This window comes from Narcine bancroftii, chromosome 14 (genome assembly GCF_036971445.1).
Source record: "Narcine bancroftii isolate sNarBan1 chromosome 14, sNarBan1.hap1, whole genome shotgun sequence".
In the NCBI taxonomy this organism is placed as follows: domain Eukaryota; kingdom Metazoa; phylum Chordata; class Chondrichthyes; order Torpediniformes; family Narcinidae; genus Narcine; species Narcine bancroftii.
This window is the reverse complement of record NC_091482.1, coordinates 52,923,163-52,946,423: the sequence shown is the minus strand read 5'-3', so window position 1 is coordinate 52,946,423 and position 23,261 is coordinate 52,923,163. Positions and strand designations below refer to the sequence as shown.

Genomic DNA, 23,261 nt, shown 5'->3' with positions numbered 1-23,261 from the left:
AAGTGACATGATTTCAATCATTTGTCTGGGTGAAAAAAAAATCCCCAAATCCACTCTTCAGTTTAAATTTTATTTACAGCTCAGTAGAAGCCGATTCGGCCATTTAAACCTATGCCGTCCAATTACACCAAATTAACCTACAACCCCTGTACCATTTTAAAGGTAGGAGGAAACTAAAGCTCCCAGAGGAAACCCATGCAGACACAGGGAGAACATACAAACTCCTCAGAAACCCAAGTCGCTGGCACTGCAATAGCTTCACGCTAACTGCTATGCAAAGCATGCCACCCCAAGTTCCTATCCCTTGCCTTAAATCTATGCCTTGTGGTTGCAGCATCTGCCAAGCAAAAATGTTTATCAGTGCCTCAATCTAGGCTTCTCTCTGGTTTCTGCACTTTACAGAAAACCCAGCTATTATTTCACCTCAGTCGAAACACTTCATACCATGTAAAATTCAGTGAACTTCATTTATATCCTTTCCATTGTGTGATGGACAGAATTGTATAAAGTACTCTAGCTAAAGCCTAATCAACATTTTATGTAGTTCTACTGTAACGTCTCTTTTCTTCTGAATCCTGGTTAAAGACAGCAAGTGCAAGTGGCTGACACAGTAGCATATTAGTTAGCAAAACATTGTTACTGTGACAGCATCGCAGATTCGAGCACAGTTCTGTCTGTAAAGAGTTTGTACGTTCTCCCCATGTCCGCGAGCATTTCCTCCAGGTTTCCTCCCACATTCCACAGGCGTTTGGGATTAATTGGTTACATGGGTGCAATCGGCACCAAGGGCTTGTGAGCTGGAAGGGCCTGTTACCTGTGCTATATCTCTAATAAATAAACCTTGAGGCATTTTATCTGCCTTCAGGTATCATTGAACATGCACACCAAGGTCCCAGCACAGTTCCACTGCATTTGTTGAAGTCTACCATTCATTGTGTATATTCTAGCCTTCTTAGTCCTCCTAAAATACATCTTGTATCCTTTTTTTCAAGTGTCATTTGTTTATCTTACTAACTGATCTCTATGATTCTGTGATTAAAGATGATTTTTCCTCATTATCAAAAACACCAGCGTTGGGTGTCAACTGAAAACTTATTGATTATCTTTCATTCACATCCAGAGCAATAATACATTTAACCATCATAAAGAGTCACAGAACCAATTCCTGCAGTACACCAGGATCCCAAGCTTCAAATGATAACTCCATCATCAAACTCTACCTCCTAAATCATCTTGCAGGCTTGAATCCAGATAGCTAAATTGTCCTGCACCCATTGGGATTTTCCTTTATTTTACCACCAGTGCAAAATTCATGCTTTTAATTATGATTTTAAAACTACCCCACCTAACATACATATTATACTCCTTATGGGCCACTTGTTTTCAGTTCTCTAAACCAGTCATTCTCAACCTTTTCTTGACTATGAGTCCCTTATGACTAATGTTCCCTCTAATTCTTTTTTCAGTGCGCAAAAACCTTAGATTGTGCAAATTGTTTTCCTGTGATAAAAGTCTGTGCGCAGTGACTGCTTGTGCAAATGTAAACTTGAAATTGTTTCAAGATAATTTTGGCACAGCCTCTCCCTCATGGCTAATAAATCTGTATTGGTTTGTTTTAATATAATACAAGTATGATTCCATTCAATAATTACTACATTATTTTAGGTATCTAAATATTCATTCTCTCTTTGAGTGCTGGTTGTAAAATGTGGGTGTGCGTGCACACATCCACAGCTTAAAGGTGCTTAGGACTGCTCAAAGTTTATGGACCCCCTTCCCTGTGAAATGGTCAAGTTTTTGTTTCTTCTGTACTCTTCTCCTACTTACTACACACAAAAAACTATTTTTTAAACATTATGTTGCATAAGGTGAAAAGAAAACAAGGCTTTTTCTTCAAAGCTGGGCCCCGTGGGTGGGGGGGGGGGGGGTGGGTGGGGAAGAAATGATATAGGCCCCTGTTGAGAATGACTTTTTCCCTTGATCCAACTCTCAACATCTCTTGGCCTCCACACGCCTTCATGAAAGGTTCTTATTTCTTAGTGAAACCCAAATTCCAAAAACTAATTCAACCTTCTCTATTGAAACCTTCAACTTATTATTAAAGAGAGTAATTTGAACCATTGAATAATTAATTGTGATCAGTTTTAATTCTCATTAATACTTTTGTACTTAATTGCCTTTATAAAAAAAGGAATATTTTTCTATCCCTTTAAAATATCAACTTGCAACAGTGAGTAATTGACAACCTGCATATTTTTTTATTGATGGGCAGAGATTTAAAGAGCCGTAAAACAACAAATCATACTGTTGGAAACAAAGGTTCAATAAACCTGCAGAAAATGTAGCTAATTAAGAATTGGTGCACATTGAACAATTGCAGGGGATCATATAGGGAACTCAGATTTAGCATGTAGGGCAGAACGGGGTGAAAGAGGCTCGCTCAAACTGACCAATAGGTGAAAGGAAGGGAGTGGTAGCAGCAATCTCAAAACTCCAGCAATTTCAATTCAGACTGTAATATAGAATCACAAAGGATCCAACAATCATCCATCATTTTCTGGGAATGTGGGGGCAGATTGGCACCCATCAAAAAATGAAGATGCAAAAATAAACACCATTTTGGAGAATAAAGCAGAAGTAGCCTTCCTCGTGGCACTGCATCTGGGCAATGGGATTTAAATTAGGATGGTCTAATGGGATGATGGATGGAGAACTGGAGGTAGACAAACATTTGAAGATGGGATGAGGGAAAATGGGGAAGGGGAAATAAATGGTAAGTAAGAGAGGTCTGAGGTGGAGAATAGGGTCAGGAAAGGTGATTGATAAGGAATAGGTGCTGGAATGGGAAAGGGTTTTGAGGGAAAATAGGAAATGTTGGTATGACTGGGGAAGGAAGGATATATAGAGATCAAGGTTTGACACATGGAGGATGAAGCTGGGCATGAAAGAGGACATTTGAGGATAGTTTAGGGCACTTTTCAGGGGGAACATTGGGTCTGAGAGAATAACCACTACTGTACAATACATGGTGTTGTAATCTGCAGTCAGATTGCACAGACGGGGAGCGGGGGACGGGGAGCGGGGGGGGTGGGGGACGGGGAGCGGGGGGGGGGAACGGGAAGGGGTGGGGGAGGGGGGGTGGGGGACGGGGAGCGGGGGGGGGATGGGGGACGGGGAGCGGGGGGGGGACGGGGAGCGGGGGGGGGTGGGGGACGGGGGAAAGTTTGAAGCATCTAGAACGATGGAGACCACCGAACCCCAGAAGGACAGGGTCTCCGGGCACAGAGGGAGCCTCCGCTGGCGGATTCGGACCCGCAAAGTAAGGGGATGGAGTAGATCCGGAGGGTGCGGGTGGGGAGGGAGGACCGGGATCAGAGGGGGGGGGACCGGGATCAGAGGGGGGGGGACCGGGATCAGAGGGGGGGGGACCGGGATCAGAGGGGGGGGGGGACCGGGATCAGAGGGGGGGGGGACCGGGATCAGAGGGGGGGGGGACCGGGATCGGAGGGGGGGGACCGGGATCAGAGGGGGGGGGGACCGGGATCAGAGGGGGGGGGGACCGGGATCAGAGGGGGGGGGACCGGGATCAGGGGGGGACCGGGATCAGAGGGGGGGGGGACCGGGATCAGAGGGGGGGGGGACCGGGATCAGAGGGGGGGGGACCGGGATCAGGGGGGGGGGAACCGGGATCAGAGGGGGGGGGACCGGGATCAGAGGGGGGGGGGACCGGGATCAGAGGGGGGTGGACCGGGATCAGAGGGGGGGGGACCGGGATCAGAGGGGGGGGGGACCGGGATCAGAGGGGGGGGGGACCGGGATCAGAGGGGGGGGGGGACCGGGATCAGAGGGGGGGGGGACCGGGATCAGAGGGGGGGAGACCGGGATCAGAGGGGGGGGGACCGGGATCAGAGGGGGGGGGGACCGGGATCAAAGGGGGGGGGGACCGGGATCAGAGGGGGGGGGGACCGGGATCAGAGGGGGGGGGGAACCGGGATCAGAGGGGGGGGGACCGGGATCAGAGGGGGGGGGGACCGGGATCAGAGGGGGGTGGACCGGGATCAGAGGGGGGGGGACCGGGATCAGAGGGGGGGGGGACCGGGATCAGAGGGGGGGGGGACCGGGATCAGAGGGGGGGAGGGGACCGGGATCAGAGGGGGGGCCGGGATCAGTGGGGGGGGGGGAAGGCCTCCGAGAGGGGGCTGGGACCCTGCCGGGGCAGATCGGCCACCGGCCCCGGGACCCCCTCCATGCCCCAGGGCTCGGCAACAGGTTCCCTCCCCCCCTCCCTCCCTCCCTCCCCCCGGCCGCCGACTCCCTCACCGCCAAGCGCCGGTAAGCCTCGAGCGCCCGGAGAGCCGTGTCGGTCAGCTTGACGTGGTAGAGCGACAGCCGCTGCCCCGAGGGCACGGACCCGCACGACAGCCCGAAGCGCCGCTCCTCGCCCAGCGCCGCCATCTTCCACTGAGCGCCGCTCGCTCGAGTCCCGGAGCTGCCAGCTCGCGCGTCAGCCGGGCTCGCGCTGAGCCCGGGGCGGGGGGACGGCCCGGCCCAGCCCAGCGCACCGGGGAGGGGAGGGCAGGGGCAGGGGCAGCCTGTCACTCAAGGCACAGGCGCCGGTGAGAGCCGTGCAATCTGCCACTCATGGCACAGGCATCGAGGAAGGCAAAGACACAGGAACCCGGCTCTGCACAGTCCCCAGCGAGGGCAATGTAACCCGTCACGCAGTTGCAGGGTCACCGGGGAGGGCAATACAACCCGTCACTCAATGTGCATGCACCGGCTGGGTCGTTTAACCTGTCACTCAATGCACAGGCGCTGGGGAGAGCAGGGCAACTGTCACTCAATGCACAGGCGCTGGGGTGCTGTGCAACCTGTCACTCAATGCACAGGCGCTGGGGAGGTCAGGGCAACCTGTCACTCAATGCACAGGCGCGGGGGAGCTGTGCAACCTGTCACTCAATGCACAGGCGCTGGGGAGGACAGGGCAACCTGTCACTTAATGCAGAGGTTCGGGGAGGGGGGGGCAGTGCAACTTGTCACTCAATGCACAGGCGCTGGGGAGGGCTGGGCAACCTGTCACTCAATGCACAGGCGCTGGGGAGGGCTGGGCAACCTGTCACTCAATGCACAGGCGCTGGGGAGGGCTGGGCAACCTGTCACTCAATGCACAGGCGCTGGGGAGGGGGCAGGGCAACCTGACACTCAATCCACAGGCACGGTGGGCAGGGCAACTCGTCACGCGCTGCACACATGCAGGGGAGGGCAGTGTAACCGATCATTCATTGCATCCTGTCACTCATTGCAAAGGCACTTGGGGTGGACAGTGCAGTCACTCAATCCACAGGGACCGGGGAGGGCAGTGCAATCTGTCACTCAATGTATATGCTTTGGGGTAGGCAATGGAACATGGCACTCAGTGCACAGGCACCTAGGAACATGGCAAGGGAGCATTATACAATGTATGGGATTGGAAAGAATATTGGGCAAAGTCAAATGTCACTCAGTGGTCTTTGGATTCAGAAAGGTGAAACACATCCAGTGCAGCTCAACACATTGTCTATGGAACTTAACATGTCTCATAACACAATGCAAGGAGAATATAGACCTAGTAAGCAAAGAAACCTTAGATACTTAGTACCAAAGTACCAGTAAAATTTAATGCACATTCTCCTGCCTGGTGAAGGCATACCACACACTCCATTGTGTATTTTAACGGTGAGAGTTGGGGTTAACATTGCACCTTGCACACAGTGCACAGAAAAGGTTGTAGCACACCAAATACCATCACAGGATGTATACAAGGTATGTAAATAGGCAGTAAACAATCAATGCTCTGTCACCGAACACAACACCTCATGAACATATACACATGGACAACTTACACGTATATGTTGACAGGATATTGAGTGAAGGATAATGCCTTTCAAAACACCATGTATAATCTATTCAAAGATGGGCAACACAGTGTCCTGTAGCCTAGTATCCCTGAAACAAATAGATTCTTATTGCTCAGTGGACCCAAAATGACTTGTGCCCAGGTTTGGGAAAAGCATCATCAGGAAGTGATGAATGGTGTCTCATCACTCAATTTACTACAAACTCATAAATATCCTTTGCAAAGTACATGGAACAATAATAGGTACAGTTCCTGCAGAAAAATGGATCGGAGGTCAATCAACAGGACCATAAGAGTGGCAGAGAAGATCATTGGAGTCTCCCTTCCCTCCATCGGTGTGATCTACTGGGATTGTTGTCTGAGGGCTCCTTCCAACCTGCACACAGCATCTTTCAGCAGCTCCCGTCATGAAAGAGATACAGGAGTGTCAGGGCCAGCACCACCAAGCTGAGGAGCAGATTCTTCCCATGGGCAAAAGAACTGCTCCCATTAACCACCCGAGACTCTCAGATTCATGAAACAATATGCATTTATTTATCTATTTGACTTCTCTTGCATTTGTATTGGTTGTCTATATGTGATTTATGTCTGGTTGTATGCATGTTTTGCACCGAGGACCAAAGAACATTGCTTCCTCGGGTGGTACTTGTGCAATCGGATGATAATGAACTTGAACTTAATTAATACATCGCAGCAGTGTTCCTGAGATGATTCCTATAAAGGGACAGTGAGCAGATATGCACAATCACTTGATAGACCGGGGCTTCAGTGAATAACTGAAGAAGTTGTCTCAGCACTCTTTATCATTCAATGCTCCTGGAACCGGGAATTCAAAATACCCTGCTATTCGATGCACCAGTCAGGGTTTACAGTTTCAATTCGTTGGATTAGAAATAGTATGTGATCGGGGATACAGGACATAAATTTTTCAGGACATCAGAATTGTACATGAATGAGAATGGGAAAATTTATCACAGCGCAGGAGAAACACCACATAAAGAATATATGCTCGAGTAAAACACGAAAGTCCGCAGACACCATGGTTTTTTAAATAATTTTTAATTTTTCACACTGAACCATATCAACCAAAATATGTACAAACGTTTCTCATTAAATATACACAGTGGCATTTTCTCTCTTTTTTCACCCTTTCCCTCCCTCCCCTCTTCCCACCCCCCTCCAAAATCCATAAATATTTAACATATACAACACAATAAAACCATAAAACAATATCTTCACACAAAGGAAAATAAACAAGAAAAATGTGTCATCTATTTGTTACACACTGAATCTAGTCGTTTTGTCTTCTTATCATTTTAGGGGATGGAGGTCCTAGGCAAGCTCTCTCTGTTGTGTTCCATGTATGGCCCAATTTTTTTCATACATTATGACTTTATTTTTTAAATTATATGTTATTTTTTCCAATGGAATACATTTATTAATTTCCATGTACCATTGCTGTATTCTCATGCTTTCTTCCATTTTCCAAGTTGACATTTTACATTTTTTTGCTACTTTTTTTGCACTTTATCCAATTTGAGGCCTAATTTTTTACTTCTTATTTTACTTAAAAGAAAGATCTCTGGATTTTTTGGTATGTTGCTTTTTGTGATTTTATTTAATATCTGATTTAGTTCTTCCCAAAACGTATTCACTTTCGTACATGACCAAATTGCATGTAATGTTGTTACTATTTCCTTCTTACAGCAAAAACATCTATCAGAAAATGTTGAATCCCATTCTTTTAATTTTTGAGGAGAGATATATACCCTGTGTAACCAATTATACTGTATCATGCGTAACCTTGTGTTTATTGTATTCTTCATAGTTCCAGAACATAAATATTCCCATGCTTCATTTTTATCTTTATGTTTAAATCCTTTTCCCACTTTTGTTTAGGCTTATAGTTTATTTCATCATTTTCCTTATCTTGCAGCTTAATGCATATTTTGGTTGTAAATCTTTTAATTATCATTCTGTCTGTAATCACATATTCCAAGCTGCTTCCTTCAGGTAATCTCAAGCTGTTTCCCATTTATCCTTTAAATAAGCTTTCAATTGATGATATGCAAACATTGTACCATGAGTTATTCCATATTTGTACTTCAACTGTTCAAATGTTAATAAATTATTTCCCAAAAAACAATTTTCTATTCTTTTGATTCCTTTTCTCTCCTATTCTCTAAAGGAAAGATTGTCTATTGTAAAAGGGATTAGCGGATTTTGCATCAAAATAATAATTATGATATTTGGTCATTCATTTTTTTTTTCCTTTCTAAGTGGATCTTCTTCCATGTATTAAATAAATGATGCAATACTGGTGAGCTTTTATATTGCACCACCTTTTCATCCCACTTATAAAGTATATGTTCCAGTACCTTCTCACCTATTTTATCTAGTTCTATCTTAGTCCAGTCTGGTTTTTCCCGTGTCTGGTAAAAATCTGATAAATACCTTAATTATACAGCTCTATAATATTTTCTAAATTTTGGTAACTGCAGACCACCTTGGTTATCTTTCTTTGGCTTGGCTTCGCGGACGAAGATTTATGGAGGGGAATGTCCACGTCAGCTGCAGGCTCGTTGGTGACTGACAAGTCCGATGCAGGACAGGCAGGTACGGTTGCAGCAGTTGCAAGGGAAAATTGGTTGGTTGGGGTTGGGTGTTGCGTTTTTCCTCCTTTGTCTTTTGTCAGTGAGGTGGGCTCTGCAGTCTTCTTCAAAGAAGGTTGCAAACTGTGAGGCGCCAAGATGCACGGTTGGAGGCGATGTCAGCCACTGGCGGTGGTCAATGTGACAGGCACCAAGAGATTTCTTTAAGCAGTCCTTGTACCTCTTCTTTGGTGCACCTCTGTCTCGGTGGCCAGTGGAGAGCTTGTCATATAACACAATCTTGGGAAGGCGATGGTCCTCCATTCTGGAGATGTGACCCACCCAGCGCAGTTGGGTCTTCAGCAGCGTGAATTCGATGCTTGCGGACTCTGCCAGCTCGAGTACTTTGATGTTGGTGATGAAGTCATTCCAATGAATGTTGAGGATGGAGCGGAGACAGCGCTGATGGAAGCATTCTAGGAGCCATAGGTGATGCTGGTAAAGGACCCATGATTCGGAGCCGAACAGGAGTGTGGGTATGACAACCGCTCTGTATACGCTAATCTTTGTGAGGTTTTTCAGTTGGTTGTTTTTCCAGACTCTTTTGTGTAGTCTTCCAAAGGCGCTATTTGCCTTGGCAAGTCTGTTGTCTATCTTGTTGTCGATTCTTGCATCCGATGAAATGGTGCAGCCGAGATAGGTAAACTGGTTGATCGTTTTGAGTTCTGTGTGCCCGATGGAGATGTGGGGGTCTGGTAGTCATGTTGGGGAGCTGGCTGATGGAGGACCTCAGTTTTCTTCAGGCTGACTTCCAGGCCAAACATATACCTCTCTGTTAATTTATCTAACGCTACCGTTAGAAACCGTTAGAAAACTTCGGTTTCCTCCCTTTCCACAAGAATTTCCTTATTATTCTCTTCAGTCCATTAAAAAAAAATTGTTAAGGGAATTGGTAGCATTTGAAATAAGTATTGTATCCTTGGGAACACATTCATTTTAATGCAGTTTACCCTCCCTATCAACGTTAGTGGTAATTCTTTCCAATGTTCTAAGTCTTCCTGCAATTTTTTTATTCGTGGCTGATAATTTAGTTTGTACAAGTTGGCTTAAGTTATTATCTAACCTGATCCCTAGGTATCATATTGCTTGTGTTTGCCATTTAAATGGTGATTCTTTTTTAAATTCTGTATAGTCTGCATAACTCATTGGCATCACTTCACTTTTATTTGTATTGATCTTGTACCCCAATATTTCTCCATATTCCTTCAATTTCTTATGAAATTCTTTTACTGATACCTCTGGTTCTGTTAGGTATACTATGATGTAATCTGCAAATAAGCTGATTTTATACTCCTTCTACTTTATTTTTATCCCTTTTATTTTATTTTCTATTCTTATCAGTTCTGGCAAAGGTTCTATTGCTAAGGGGAACAATGAGGGGGATAGTGGTCATCCCTGTCTAGTTGACCTACTTAATTTAAATTGATTCAATACATGTGCATTTACTGCTACCTTCACCAACAGTCCATTATACAAAGATTTAATCCAATTAATATATTTTTCTGTTAGATTGATCTTCTGTAATACTTCAAATAAGTAGTTCCACTCTACTTTGTCAAAGGCTTTTTCTGCATCTAAAGCCACAGCCACTGTTAGTTTCTTATTTCCTTGAACTGCATGAATTAGATTAATAAATTTATAGACATTGTCCGCTGTTCGTCTTTTCTTAATAAATCCAGTTTGATCTTGTTTTACTATTTTTGGTACACAATCAGCCAATCTGTTTGCTAATAATTTCGCTATTATCTTATAGACTGAGTTAAGGAGATATTGGTCTATATGATGCTGGTGTTAATGGATCTTTCCCTGCCTTTGGTATTACTGTAATTATTGCTGTCTTACATGAATCTGGCAAGTTTTGTGTTTCTTCTCCCTGGTTCATTACTTCCAGGAGAGGAAGAATTAATAACTCTTCAAATGTTTTATAGAATTCTATTGGGAATCCATCCTCTCCAGGCATTTTTTTGTTCGGTAGCTTTTTTAATATACCCTGTAGTTCCTCTATTTCAAATGGTTTTATTAGTTTGTTTTGTTCCTCTTCTTTCAATTTCAGCAGTTCAATTTTAGCGAAAAACTCCTCTATTTTATCATCTTTCCCCTTGTTCTCAATTTGATACAATTGTTCATAAAATTCCTTAAAGTTTTCATTAATCTCTTTTGGATTATATGTAATTTGTTTGTCCTTTTTCCTTGATGCCAGTATCATTCTTTTAGCTTGTTCTATTTTAAGTTGCCAGGCTAATATTTTGTGCTTTTTCTCACAGTTCGTAATACTTTTGCTTTGTTTTCATTATGTTCTTCTCCACCTTATACGTTTGTAATGTTTCGTATTTAATTTTTTTTGTCCTCCATTTCTCATCCTTTTTACTAGTTCCTTTTCTGTACTTACTATCTCCCTTTCTAACTGCTCTATTTCCCGATTCTAAACCTTTTTAATCTTAGTTACATAACTTATTTTCTGCCCTCTAATGAAGGCTTTCATTGCATCCCACAATATAAATTTGTCTTTCACCGATTCTGTGTTTATTTCAAAATATTTTTTAATTTGGCATTCAATAAACTCTCTAAATTCTTGCCTTTTAAGTAACATGGAGTTCAACCTCCATCTATGTGGTCTTGGTGGGATGTCCTCCAGTTCTATTGCTAACAACAGGGGTGAATGATCTGATAGTAGTCTAGCTTTATACTCAGTTTTCCTAACTCTCCCTTGAATATGGGCCGACAACAAAAACATATCAATCCTTGAGTATGTTTTATGCTTACTTGAATAATATGAATATTCCTTCTCTCTTGGGTGTTGCCATATATCCATAAGTTTCATTTCCTGCATTGATTTAACCATAAATTTGGCTACTTTATTCTTTTTGCTTGTCTTTTGTCCAGTTTTATTCAACATTAGATCCAAATTAAGGTTAAAATCCCCTCCTATCAATATATTTCCTTGTGTGTCTGCAATCTTCAAAAAAAAATCCTGCATAAACTTTTGAACCTCCTCATTAGGTGCATATATATTGAGCAAATTCCAAAATTCTGAGTATATTTGACACTTTATCATTACATACCTCCCTGCTGGATCTATTATTTCCTCCTCTATTTTGAGTGGTACATTTTTGTTAACTAATGTGGCTACACCTCTAGCTTTTGAATTATTGGATACTGCCACTACGTGTCCAACCCAGTCTCTCTTTAATTTGTTATATTTCACTTCAGTTAGATGCGTTTCCTGCACAAATGCTATATCTATTTTTTCCTTCTTCAATAAATTTAGTAGTCTCTTTTAATCTGGTTATGTATTCCATTAATGTTTATAGTTATATAGTTCAACGTGCCCATCTTATATCTTGCTTACGCCTTACACCTCTTTTCCACCTCATTGCCACCTCCATCCCCCTTTTTCCCATTTTCATCTCTTAGTTTTCCCTTATTAAACTCAGTGTACGACAACACATTTAAAACATAAAATACCCCAACAATTCCCATACCCAATAATACCATAACCCCAAATGCTCCTCCCCCCTCTGAGTTGCCCCTTATCCCTTGCCGGGCAACCACAACTCCCCGTTCCATTTGGATTGCGATCTTGCTCGCAAGCGTCAACTGATTTTGCAGTAACGGTTATTCCCTCTCTCCCCCAGCCCCCCCCCAGAAAACACTTTTTTATAACACATATAACAAAGCTCTCCCTTTTTTTTCCCCCTTACTTTCTTCCTTCCCTTCTCTTTTCCCTCTTTAGTTCTTTACATATACATTGTTTTTACATCTTTATATATACTTTGTCGCCGTTCTTCATTCTTGTTCCATCTCTTCATCTCTTCTTCTGTCCTGCAAACGTTCTGTGAATTCTTGTGCTTCCTCCAGATCCGAGAAGAGTCTGTTTTGCTCCCCAGGTATAAATATTTTAAGCACGGCTGGATGTCTTAACTTGAATCTAGAACCTTTTTCCCATAAAATTGTTTTCGCTGTATTAAACTCTTTCCTCCTCTTTAAGAGTTCAAAACTTATGTCTGGGTAAAAAAATATTTTTTGACCCTTGTATTCCAATGGCTTATTATCTTCTCTAATTTTACTCCTTGCCCGCTCCAGTATATTTTCTCTTGTTTTACTAAAATGGATCTTGGTTTTTGATGTGTATGCAGTTTCGGACCTAATGCTTTGTGAGCCCTTTCTATTTCCATTTCTTCCTGTATTTCTGTTGTTTCCAGGACCTTTGGGATCCATCCATTTATAAATTCCTTCATGTCTGTGCCTTCTTCACCCTCCTTCAGGCCCATTATTTTTTATGTTGTTTCGCCTACTATAATTTTCAAACATATCAATTTTCTGAGATAACATCTCTTGTGTCTCTTTAATTTTTTGTCACTTTCTTCCAATTTTTCTCTTAAGTCATTCACTTCCATTTCTACAGCCGTTTCCCGCTCTTCCACATTCTCTACTCTTTTCCCTATTTCTGTCATTACCAGTTCTAAACTTTGCATTTTTTCTTCTGTTCTTTTCATTTTCCTTTTAATTGGATTAAATTCTAATGATAACCAATCTTTTAATGATCTAATTTGTTCTTCAAAAAAAGGCTTTATCAAAAAAAGACAGAATATATCCTGTCCATCAGTTTTACCTTCTATTTCTCTGTGAAGATCTTAGCCTTCTTCTTCTCTTCTTTGTGTCTGTGCCTCTTCTGTTTTTCCTGATGAGCTGCTTATACCTTTTTGTCGGGCCTCCTCTTGCTGGGTCTCTTGCTGTTGGTCCTCCCCTCCCGGGCTGCTCGTCTGTGGGGCCTCCTGCCATTGATCCTCTTGTCGGTCACCCCTTCGTCTTCCTCCCTCATCTGTTTCCTCGCTCCCTCCCCTGCCGCCTTCCTCATCCTCCAGTTAAGCGCCCTGGTATCAGGTGTCCCTCAGCTGTTTGCACTGTGACAGCCCGCTCCTCTGCTGAGCACCCCTCCTGTCAATGTCCTCTTCTTCCTTTGATTACATACTTTCGTTTGGCTCCAAGAGCCATTTTTGAAGTTTACCGGTTGAGAGGTCACGACTCTGCAGGGCAGGCACCAACCTCAGAGATCGGGCGCCCCTCGCCACCACAGCTCCCTGTTCCTTCGTGCAGGTAAGGCCTTCTTCTTTCTTCTCCGGTGACTTTTCTTCTTTTTTTGGTCGTTTTTACTTTCTCCTTCTTGGGTGCCATCTTCTTTGTCTTCTCTGTAACTTTATCTTCTATTTCTTCTATTTCATTTTTGTTGTGCTTTGTCTTTTTTTTTTACTTTTTTCCTTTTTTTCTGGAGAGGGCAGGCTTTCCCAACTGGCCGCTACTCCATCACGTGACTCCTCCCCAGACACCATGGTTGAAGTAAAAACCCAACACTGAGAAACTTAGCAGGTCAAATATATAGCAAAAATAAAGATACAGAACCAATGTTTTGGGCTTGAGCCTTTCAACAAATTACGAGCAAGCATAAGGAGGCGCCTGAATAAAATGCTGGGGGGAGGGGTAGTGGGAGGAGCACAGGCCCCCTGGCAAGAGGTAATAGGTGGGTAATGGAGGGAGGGGGTCAACAGAAATAGGCCGGGAGGAGGTGTAGGTGCAAATATGGGACTTCCTGCGATCACAGGGGTGGGTGCCAAGGTGTGATCAGTGGGAAAGGATGAGGGAGCAGAGAGGGGAAGATGTGTCTGGTGGTGGGATCATGTAGGGGAAAATAATCTATGTTGCTGGTATCATGAGTGAAAAGTGCAGCACTTTCACTCAATGTGCTGGGACTGTGGTGCTCAGGGATGCATGCAGTGGAAAGAATTTTTATAACGAAAAGCATGGAGTTTGCAGTGCCGTGTTATCTAATGCAATGGGAGTTGTGCATACATAAAGTATGGACCTGTGGATTAAGAACACCATGTAATTGGACAGGGAGGACATAATGTCCCTTGGCTCCCAGAACACCTGCAACAATGTGGGGAACGTGAAAAATTACACAGCTGTTAACAATTTACTTTGTGCGCCACAGAAGAAGGTGATGTGCAATGTTCTGTCAGTGTGTGTACAAGGAGAATCCTAACAATCAATAATCCAAGGATGTAATGTGCAAGGTACATGCAATGTCCAGTTATTCATTTCAGTGCACGTAATAGAGGACTCATGCTATACATATACAGTGTTTGGAGTGTAACATACTCAGAGGGATTTTTAACAGCTTAATCTGCTGCCAGCACAATTCCCTACAGTAAATTCTAAATCCTAATCATTTGATGTTGCACCCAGTTCATGCAATGGAAAAAGCACGGAGTGAGAGCCAGGCCAAACGATTTCATTCCACTTGTGTCTCGAAAGAAAAGACAATCAAAAAGACAAGACAGAAGGTCTTTCAATCGGTGCATGAAAGAAGGCTTGCCACGCTGTGATAGTACAGATCTATCACCAATGTACATAGTGTATATAGTTACTGTATCTAGACTGTGCTTACAGCGATTGGCTGAGAGCTAAGCCACACCTATTGTTTGGGCCTTAAAGGGTTGTGTCCCTAGCCAGGTCGGATCATTCCGGACTGGTCGGCCACCTGTGAAGAGCTCCGGTCTTTTGCTAATAAAAGCCTTGGTTTGGATCAACAAGTCTTTGGTTCTTTCGACGAGCTCTACACACGCCATACCACAAAAGTTAGTGGGGGTGTTGTTTTCCTGCTGTGACCTCAGTCCAAAGCATCTTAGTAACTGTAAGTGATTTTTGTTCCCAAAGATCTGCTTCTTCGTTACACTTCAAGACTCAAATCTGTTTACTGTGTTTATTTTCAGACCACATGATATTTGTTGTTGAGTGGCATGTTTTCCCACTCAAAAAGTAACACAGAATAGTTACACAGGAAGCCTTGTGGTCAGTCAAGTTCATACAAGCTTTGTGTGAGAAAACCCATAGTCCCAATACCATTCTTTCCTGTCAAATATTTATCTTGCTCTCAATTGAACTTTGCAGCTGAATCTGTCTGCACCTCTATCCCCAAAAATGAATCGCAGATCCTAATCACTTGCTGTGTACAAATAAAATCCCCGCTTCATATTTGATCCTTCTACTGTCACTTTTGTTCTATGCTTCCGAGTTCTTGAACCATCCCCCAGCGAGAATAGTTTCTCACCGTCTAATCTCTGTAACCTTAATGATTTGAAATACTTCTTACAACCTCCTCTGTCCCTAGGAGAACAAGCTTAGCCTAATTGGTCTTGCCACGTAATTAAAAGTCCCACATTCTTGAAATCACATGGTCTCCAAAGCCTTCACATCTTTCCCAAGGCATCCAGAACTGGACACAGTATTCCAACTGCGGCAGAACCATTGTTTTGTCATCATGACATCCTTGCTCTTATATTCCGTCCCTCTATGGATTGGCATGCTTTCACAACCACTTTTTCAACCTGCCCAGCACTGTTTTCTTTTTCTGAATTATTTCCTCTTCCTAACAAAATGTAACTCTTCCAAATTCTCAGCATTAAATGGTTTCAACTATTCTACCAACTTATCTATGTCAAATTGAAATGCATTCCTTTCTCATTTATAGTTCATTGCACCTCCAGGTGCGCTCATGAGTGATGTGGTGAAATAATCACATTTATATGCAAGGCCATTTGTTTCTTGCAATAATATTAGATCTCTTTATCTTGAAACTATTTTTTGTATGTCTTCTTCAAACTTTTAACTTGGAGAATCCATTTTAAAACATTTGAAACTCCATGATATCAGTCTTAATAAACAATCCAGACCAATTGGCCCCACGGTGTCCCTTCAGTTTCTTTTAGTTCACATCTTAAACTCCTATTAATTATCATGCTTCTTTAAGAATTGTTCAAGTGGTAAAATGATGGTAAAGGTAGAAGACACAGCCCAGGACATCACAGGTAAATCCCTTCCCACCATTGAGAACATCTACACAGAACACTGCCATCGGAGGACAGCAACAATTATCAGGGGCCCACACCACCCAGCACCCGCTCTGTTCCCACTGCCGCCATCAAGAAAAAGAGAGAGGTGCCACAAAGCTCACACCACCATGTTCACAAGCAGCTGCTCCCCCTCCACTATTAGATCCTCAATAATAAACTCAATCAGAGATTCATTTAAGGATTCTTGCACTTCATTGATTTATTTCTCTCAATATTGCACAGTCAGTTTGTTTATATTTCTTGAGTGGCTCACATGTATCTTCTTGAGTGCAGTGTTTTTGCACTACCAATAAGTGGTCATTCTGCCTTGCCCACAGGAAAAAAAGAATCTCAGGGCTGTATGGGATGTCAACGAGAAGATTCTGGGGAGTAGATTTAGGACAGAGATAAGAAAAAATAGTTTTTCCCAGAGAGTAGTGAATGTTTGGAATTCTCTATCCAGGGAAGTGGTTGAGGCTGCTTCATTAAACATATTTAAAATTTGGTGAGATAAATTTTTACATGATAGAGGAATTGGGGGATATGGGGAGAAGGCAGGTAGGTGGAGTTAGGTCATAAATTAGATCAGCCATGATCTTATTGAATGGCGGAGCAGGCTCGATGGACCATTTTTGGCCTACTCGTGTTCCTACTTCCTATGTTCCTATGTATGCATTCTGAACTTTGAGCCTCTACTTCCCTCTGTGGTGTATAGTGTTGATATAGGTGCCCATAACCTTTGTTGCTTAAGTGATACTGTTATTGGTGCTGACACTTATCAGTTTTCAATTAAACTGGAGATAGATTCTGCTCCATCTCATTGCTCTTGATGTTGCATAACCTCAGGGTTTAAACTTAATTGATCAAGTTAGCTATGTCTATGTCTCAGACTTGAAATATTACATCAATTTCACTTTCCACAGATGCTAACTGACCAACACTGTCTGCTTTCATTTCAGACTTCCAGGATCTGCATTTCTTTTGATTTTCGTTTCTGCTGTGGGTGGCCCTGGTTCCCATAATTGGATGTTGTAAGCAACTCAGGTAATGTTGCCTTGATAGTTTCTCTTTACTCATGCATCAGTTGGCCATGCTGATCTTGAGGAAGATATATTTTGCTTAGGAAAGCGCAGCAGCCACCTTGATGATTTTACCTCAATTGTCAGAGGTGTGGCCCACAGACAAGACAAGGTTTGCGTCTTCTCTCTCAGTTTGTTAAAGATTCTCTTGACTGCTTAGTTGTGGCTCTCCATCAAAGATTAGGCACTTTTAAGTGACCCAAGTGCCACTAGTGGGGCAAAGGTGCCTCCAGCACCTTTTAAGTTGAAGGGGGGGCGGATAGCCACAGTAAATCGCCAACCTGATGATTTAAGGGGGATCCCACCCCCACAATGATGCGGTAAGTGCCACGTCTCGCAAACTAGTCTCCCTTGTCCCGCCTATCAGTTGTCAGTCACCCTCCCATTGTCAATCGTGCTCTCCCCCCCCACCCTGCAGCTTCCAACCCCTCTGCCCCCGTGGCACCGGCCTCTCTCCTCTCACCCCACCGCGGCAGCGACCCCTCTCCTCTCCCCCCCATGGCAATGACCCTTCTTCCCCCACCACAGCAGTGACCCCTCTCCTCTCCCCCCTGCAGCAGTGACCCCCCTCCTCTCTCCCCTGTGGTAGTGACCCCTTTCCTGCTGATCATGGCAACACCCCAACATCGACCTCTCCCCCTCATGGCAGTGTCTTCTCCTTCCCCCCCCCCTCCCCCACCTCTACCCCGGGTCCTGGCAGCGACCTCTCTCTTCCCTGATCACCACAGACACTTCAGCCGGGGTTTCCCTGTGACGCCAGCGCGTAAGCGTTGACGTCACTGGAGTAACCGGGTCGGCCATTTTGCTGTTCAAGGTGGTGGTGGCAAGTATAACTAGGTTCTCTGACTAACTCTGAGGCAGGGCAGGGGCCTGGTTGACTTTGAATGATGTTGACCAGGTCGAACCCTTCAAGCTGCCTTGTGAGTGGGGCGCTAACTGGGCAAATTGCCCAGTTAACCCCAGTAGGCAGCTTGAAAGCACCTACTGTCTTCTCAAATACTATGGGGATGAGAAGAGAATAGTTAACCTGCATCATTCTGCAAATACTCTTAAAAGCGTGAGATGTGAATTGGTTTCCATTGGTGCAAGCCAATTTCTCAGAAATCCTTTGTTTTGTTTTACAAACAGGATTCAGACTGCTGTGTTGAGCTGCTGTGTTTTGAAAAAGAGTTCTGACCCACATTGTTGACTGTCCATTTCTCCCCAGGAATGCAGCCTGACCTGCTGAGTTCCAGGTTCTCATTGTGTTCTCATTTTCATCTTCTGATAAAATAGCAATTGGTAGTGATAATCCGAATTTCTTGGCTGTGCATCAACAAGACATTATCTCTTCTTTTTTGATGTGTATTTCTACAGTTCTGACATGTAGCATGTTATTAACAATCTCTTTGTATCTTTGTATATACCAATACATATACATTTCTCTGCACCCATGTATTCTTCATGCATTTCCAAAGTAATCCTTTTGCTTCAGTTTGTGCATCAGTAGAACACCCCCTTTTACTTTGGTATTATTGGCTAATTGACCAAAGGTATCTTTTTGCTGCCTGTGCCTTTATCATCTTTCCAGACCACCACTGAAACTCTTTTTTGAGAAAACCTCTATAACTATGCATCAACATGAGCCTCTACTTTGTTCTTAACTTTGTTGGAGTCACATTTATATGATAGTATACCTTCCAGCCCAGGTCTCTTATTTCAAGCATCTCCTATGGCCACAAATACGATGGTACCATTTCTTTGAAGGAGCTTGTGACTGTTTGGCAGAGGACCTTATAAAAATATATAAAATTATGAAAGGAAGAGTCAACGAGGAGGAAGGAAGGTAGTTTCTACTAGTACGTGATACTGGAACTTGGGAGACACAGCCTCAAGATTCAGGGGAGAAGATTTTAGATAAAAATAAGGATGAACTGTTTCTCTCAGAGCTGTGGATCTGTGCCATTTTATTCCCAATGAAGCAGGAGAGGCTGCCTCATGAAATATACTTTAGCCTGCAGATAGATATATTTTTGAAGAATAGGGGAATTAAGGGTTATGGAGAATTGGTGGGCAAGTGGGATCGTAGGGCACAGCCAGCTAAACCATGATCTCGCTGAATGGCGGAGCAAGCTTGACCCTCTTTCTTCTGCTCTTATGTCCAGACCAGGAGGCGATCCTGAGCTTCTGATTGCCGGACATTTTAATTCTCCATCCCACTTCCACTCCGACAGATCATATCTGCAGCTTCCTGAACTCTTCCAATGAAGTCCAACGTGAGCTTCAGGAATAGTATTTTATCATCCATGTGGCCACGTGGCAGTCTTCGGGACTCAATAAAAATTCAACCATTTCCAATAACTTCTCTTCACTATTTTTATTAGAACTGTGCATTTATGTTGTAAGGTAATTGATGGTTTTTTTTTTGTTTGCTTCTCACCTGATTTGGTGTTAATCTGATTTCATCATGACCTCCCACACCCAGAAACTTCATGCAAATCTATGGTTCCAATATCCAACATCCTCAAAACTCCTTCTCATTTTTCATGGTACTTTATTTCAGGTTTAGCTTATTTTCCTCTTAGGATTTCCTATCTACGTATTCACTTTCAATTTGCACCTTTTCTCCCAGTAGCTTCCATTTGATCTGTGTGCTGACATTTTATTCCCCCCCACCACTGCCAGCCAAGGCCATATACAGTAGTTGTCCATTGTTCTTATAAAGCCTTTTTTTTCAATCTGGTTTTCAAGTGTTTTCTGGCTGACGTCAAAATGCATTAACGCAGCTTCCCTTCCTCTGCAATAGCACTCCGCTTCTTCTGCACCAACACCATCTGCAGATCTGGGTACACTAAGCTTGAAATGAATGGGTTCAGTAACCATTCACCCATTTCATTGAGGCTGTACTTACTGCCTGCCTTTCAAAGGAAATGACAAACAAGATTCACTTGGTTCCTACCTCAGCCTTCGGCCTGCTAATTCGATTTCAGTTCGGTCATGTCCCAAGTTTGTTGAAGGTTCTGTTGTTTTGTTCTCTCACTCATTTCTGTACCAGCTGTCGAAAATATCTTGGTTTTTTTGCCTCTCTATTTCATCTACAAAAGAAGAAAACTGACCTCCCCTTCATCAATCATGCCTTTAAATGTCAGATTGTATTTTTGATTAAATTTTCCAAAAGCCATTTCTTCATCAGCGTCCCTGTTCTCCATGGGTTGCAACTGTGAAGTTCCTCATTAAAAACCTCTCTCTGCCATGTACCGTACCACCTCCACAGACTGCTTCAGCCCGAGGCCCTGTGTGTGCATTCTAACCATTTTCCTGACTGTTTACAAAAATGAATATCGTTCAGTGACAGCCACCTTACTTTAACCATAGTTATTATTTGGTAGTGGCTGCAGCTGTGGGAAGGACACTGTGCAAAGTGCAGCAATCATATTAAACAAAAAGACACAAGACATACAGTACAATATAATCAAGAAATTTACACAGTGCACCCATTGAAGGGTATCCCCTCAGAACAGAGATGTGGAGGCCAGAGGATGTTAAATCTGTGGAATTTGTTGCCACAGGTGGTGGTGAAGACCGGGTTATTGGTGTATTTAAGACAGAGATTGACAGGTTCTTGATTAGGCAGGGCATCAAAGGTTATGGAGAGAAGGCCGGCTGGGCCATGGGCTTGAATGGGAAAATGAATCAGCTCATGATTACATGACAGGCCAAACCCGATGGGCTGAATAGCCTATTTCTGCTCCTATGTCTTTTATGGTCTTAATTAAGTTCTAATCAAATTACAAGGGATTATTCATGACAAAATAAAAGGTTTGGGATTTGGGAAGGTGAGAGTTCAGTCCAAATTTGCGATAACACTCATATCTGATCTTTGGAAATCATGCCTAGTTTGCCCCATATGTGGCTCCAGTTTCAACACGTGACTCTTGCCCAATTCCATGGAAAAGGTAAAGGTTCCATTATTGTCACACAATACTACATGTAGAATGTAATGAACATGAAATTCTTTAACTTTGTCTACTGTAAGCACTTTGTCCAGTGCTCCTCACAGAAATGAAGACCCAGCAAGGAATGAACTTGCAAACCCTGGTTTACAAGATCAGTGCTTTAACCACTGAGCTATTGGAGCCTTTAATACCAGTAGGGTCTGTTATAGCACAGATACGCTAGTAACCCAGAATGAATGACCAGCCACTCCTAAGAACCAGCAGCTGTGAATTTAAATTTAATAATTTGGAGTTTGGGGAAGATGGGAGAGGGTATGATACCAACTATTCATTAGTAAGAATGATGATCCGTGAATGTTGTATTCTTTTGGGCAGAAAATCTGCCTTCCTTACACATCTGGCTGAATCCAGACCCACTGCATCCACCATAGTTGATTCTCAAATGCTATCAGATGTGGCCTCACAATCATTCAGTTCTACTGTCCCCATTTTATAGGCATACTCTGCTTTACGAATACTTGCTTTACGCAAATTCGCTTTTACGCAGAAACCAGTGTTCACTTTAATGAAAGGATTTTCGCTGTTACAAAGAAACCTGGCGAAAGCAGCCAGCCATTATAGAGGCTGAGTGCGCATCCGAGCAGTTCCTTCCCCGGGAACTACAATGAGATGTCCTTCCTCTCTCTCCTACATTCCAGTCTCATGTACCTCCCACCATCTCAGACTCCGAAGACTCAGCCTAACTACTCGGAACATAGATTATTTCTACTTTATCCTTCCTATTTTAATAAATGTTAGTGTTATTTTAGATGTTATGTGTTAATTGGTATGATTTGGTGGGTTATTTTTTTGGGTCTGGAAACACTCAAAAAAATGTTCCCAAAGAAATCAATGGTGATCGCTTTACGCCATTTCGGCTTATGAAAGATTCCGTAGGAAGGCCTTAGTTTTGTAAAGTGGGGTATTGGAGATGGACTATAACTGAACAGAAGCAGAATTTATTGTCATGAGCATGTCACGAAATTTGCTGTTTTGCATCAGCGTCACAGTGCAAGCATTGCCCTAAAAATTACATTTAAAAATAATATATTGGTGCAAAAAGAAGAGAAAGTGAGGTAGTGCCTGTGGTTCACAGCCCATTCACAGCCTGATGGCAGAGGGGAAGAGGGGAAGATGTTGTCCTTGCGCCGATGGATGCTCATCCTCAGGCTCTTGTACCTCTTTCCCAATGGTAGCAGAGTGAAGAGGGCATGGGGGTGGGGGACTTTGAGGAGAGAGGCAGCTTTCTTTAGACACCGCCTCTTGTAGTTGTCCTTGATGGGGTGGAGACTGGTGCCCATCATGGCATGGGCCGAGTTCACAGCTCTGTGGTTTTTCTCTTGTTCTGGGGATCGGCACCACCGGAGCTCCTTTACCAGAAGGACTGAAACAGTTGAAGACTGCAGCCTTTTCACGGGAACGAGGAATGCACAATAAATGCAGGCCGGATCTTGAAAATGAATGATAAAAAGTGTTCAAACTGTCAGTCACAGAAGACCAGGATGAGGAAGATTCATTGCCTCCTTCTCAGTCCAACCAGGAATCAGAATTTATTATCATGAACCTGCCACAATTTTTTTTGCGGCAGGCTCCGCTACCTCTATCCTGATGGTAACAGAGTGAAGAGGGCATGGCCTGGGTGTTGGGTGTTCTAGCTGATAGAGGCTGCTTTCTTAAGACACCACCTCTTGTAGATGTCCTTGATGGAGTGAAGACTGGTGCCTGTAAAGTAGCCCGCCGAGTTAACAACCCTCTGGAGTTTTTTTCCTGTC

The 23,261-nt window shown here is 43.6% G+C and overlaps 1 protein-coding gene across 8 annotated transcripts in view; it reads right to left on the bottom strand.

The window, feature by feature from the left end:
* The window catches only part of LOC138749301 (RNA polymerase II elongation factor ELL2), an 81,244-nt gene extending 76,514 nt beyond the window's left edge, over positions 1-4,730 (bottom strand). For 3 of the 8 annotated variants that reach the window (XR_011348549.1, XM_069910517.1, XM_069910516.1), the window contains exon 1: positions 4,321-4,730. Coding sequence is in view for 6 of the 8 variants with exons in the window: in XM_069910517.1 (XP_069766618.1) it covers positions 4,321-4,455 (135 nt within the window). In the remaining 2 variants the exon portion in view is untranslated. The remainder of the gene's footprint in view (positions 1-4,320) is intronic. The other 5 variants (XR_011348550.1, XM_069910520.1, XM_069910515.1 and 2 more) reach the window with 4 other exon arrangements.
* Between the last annotated feature and the right edge of the window lie 18,531 nt (positions 4,731-23,261).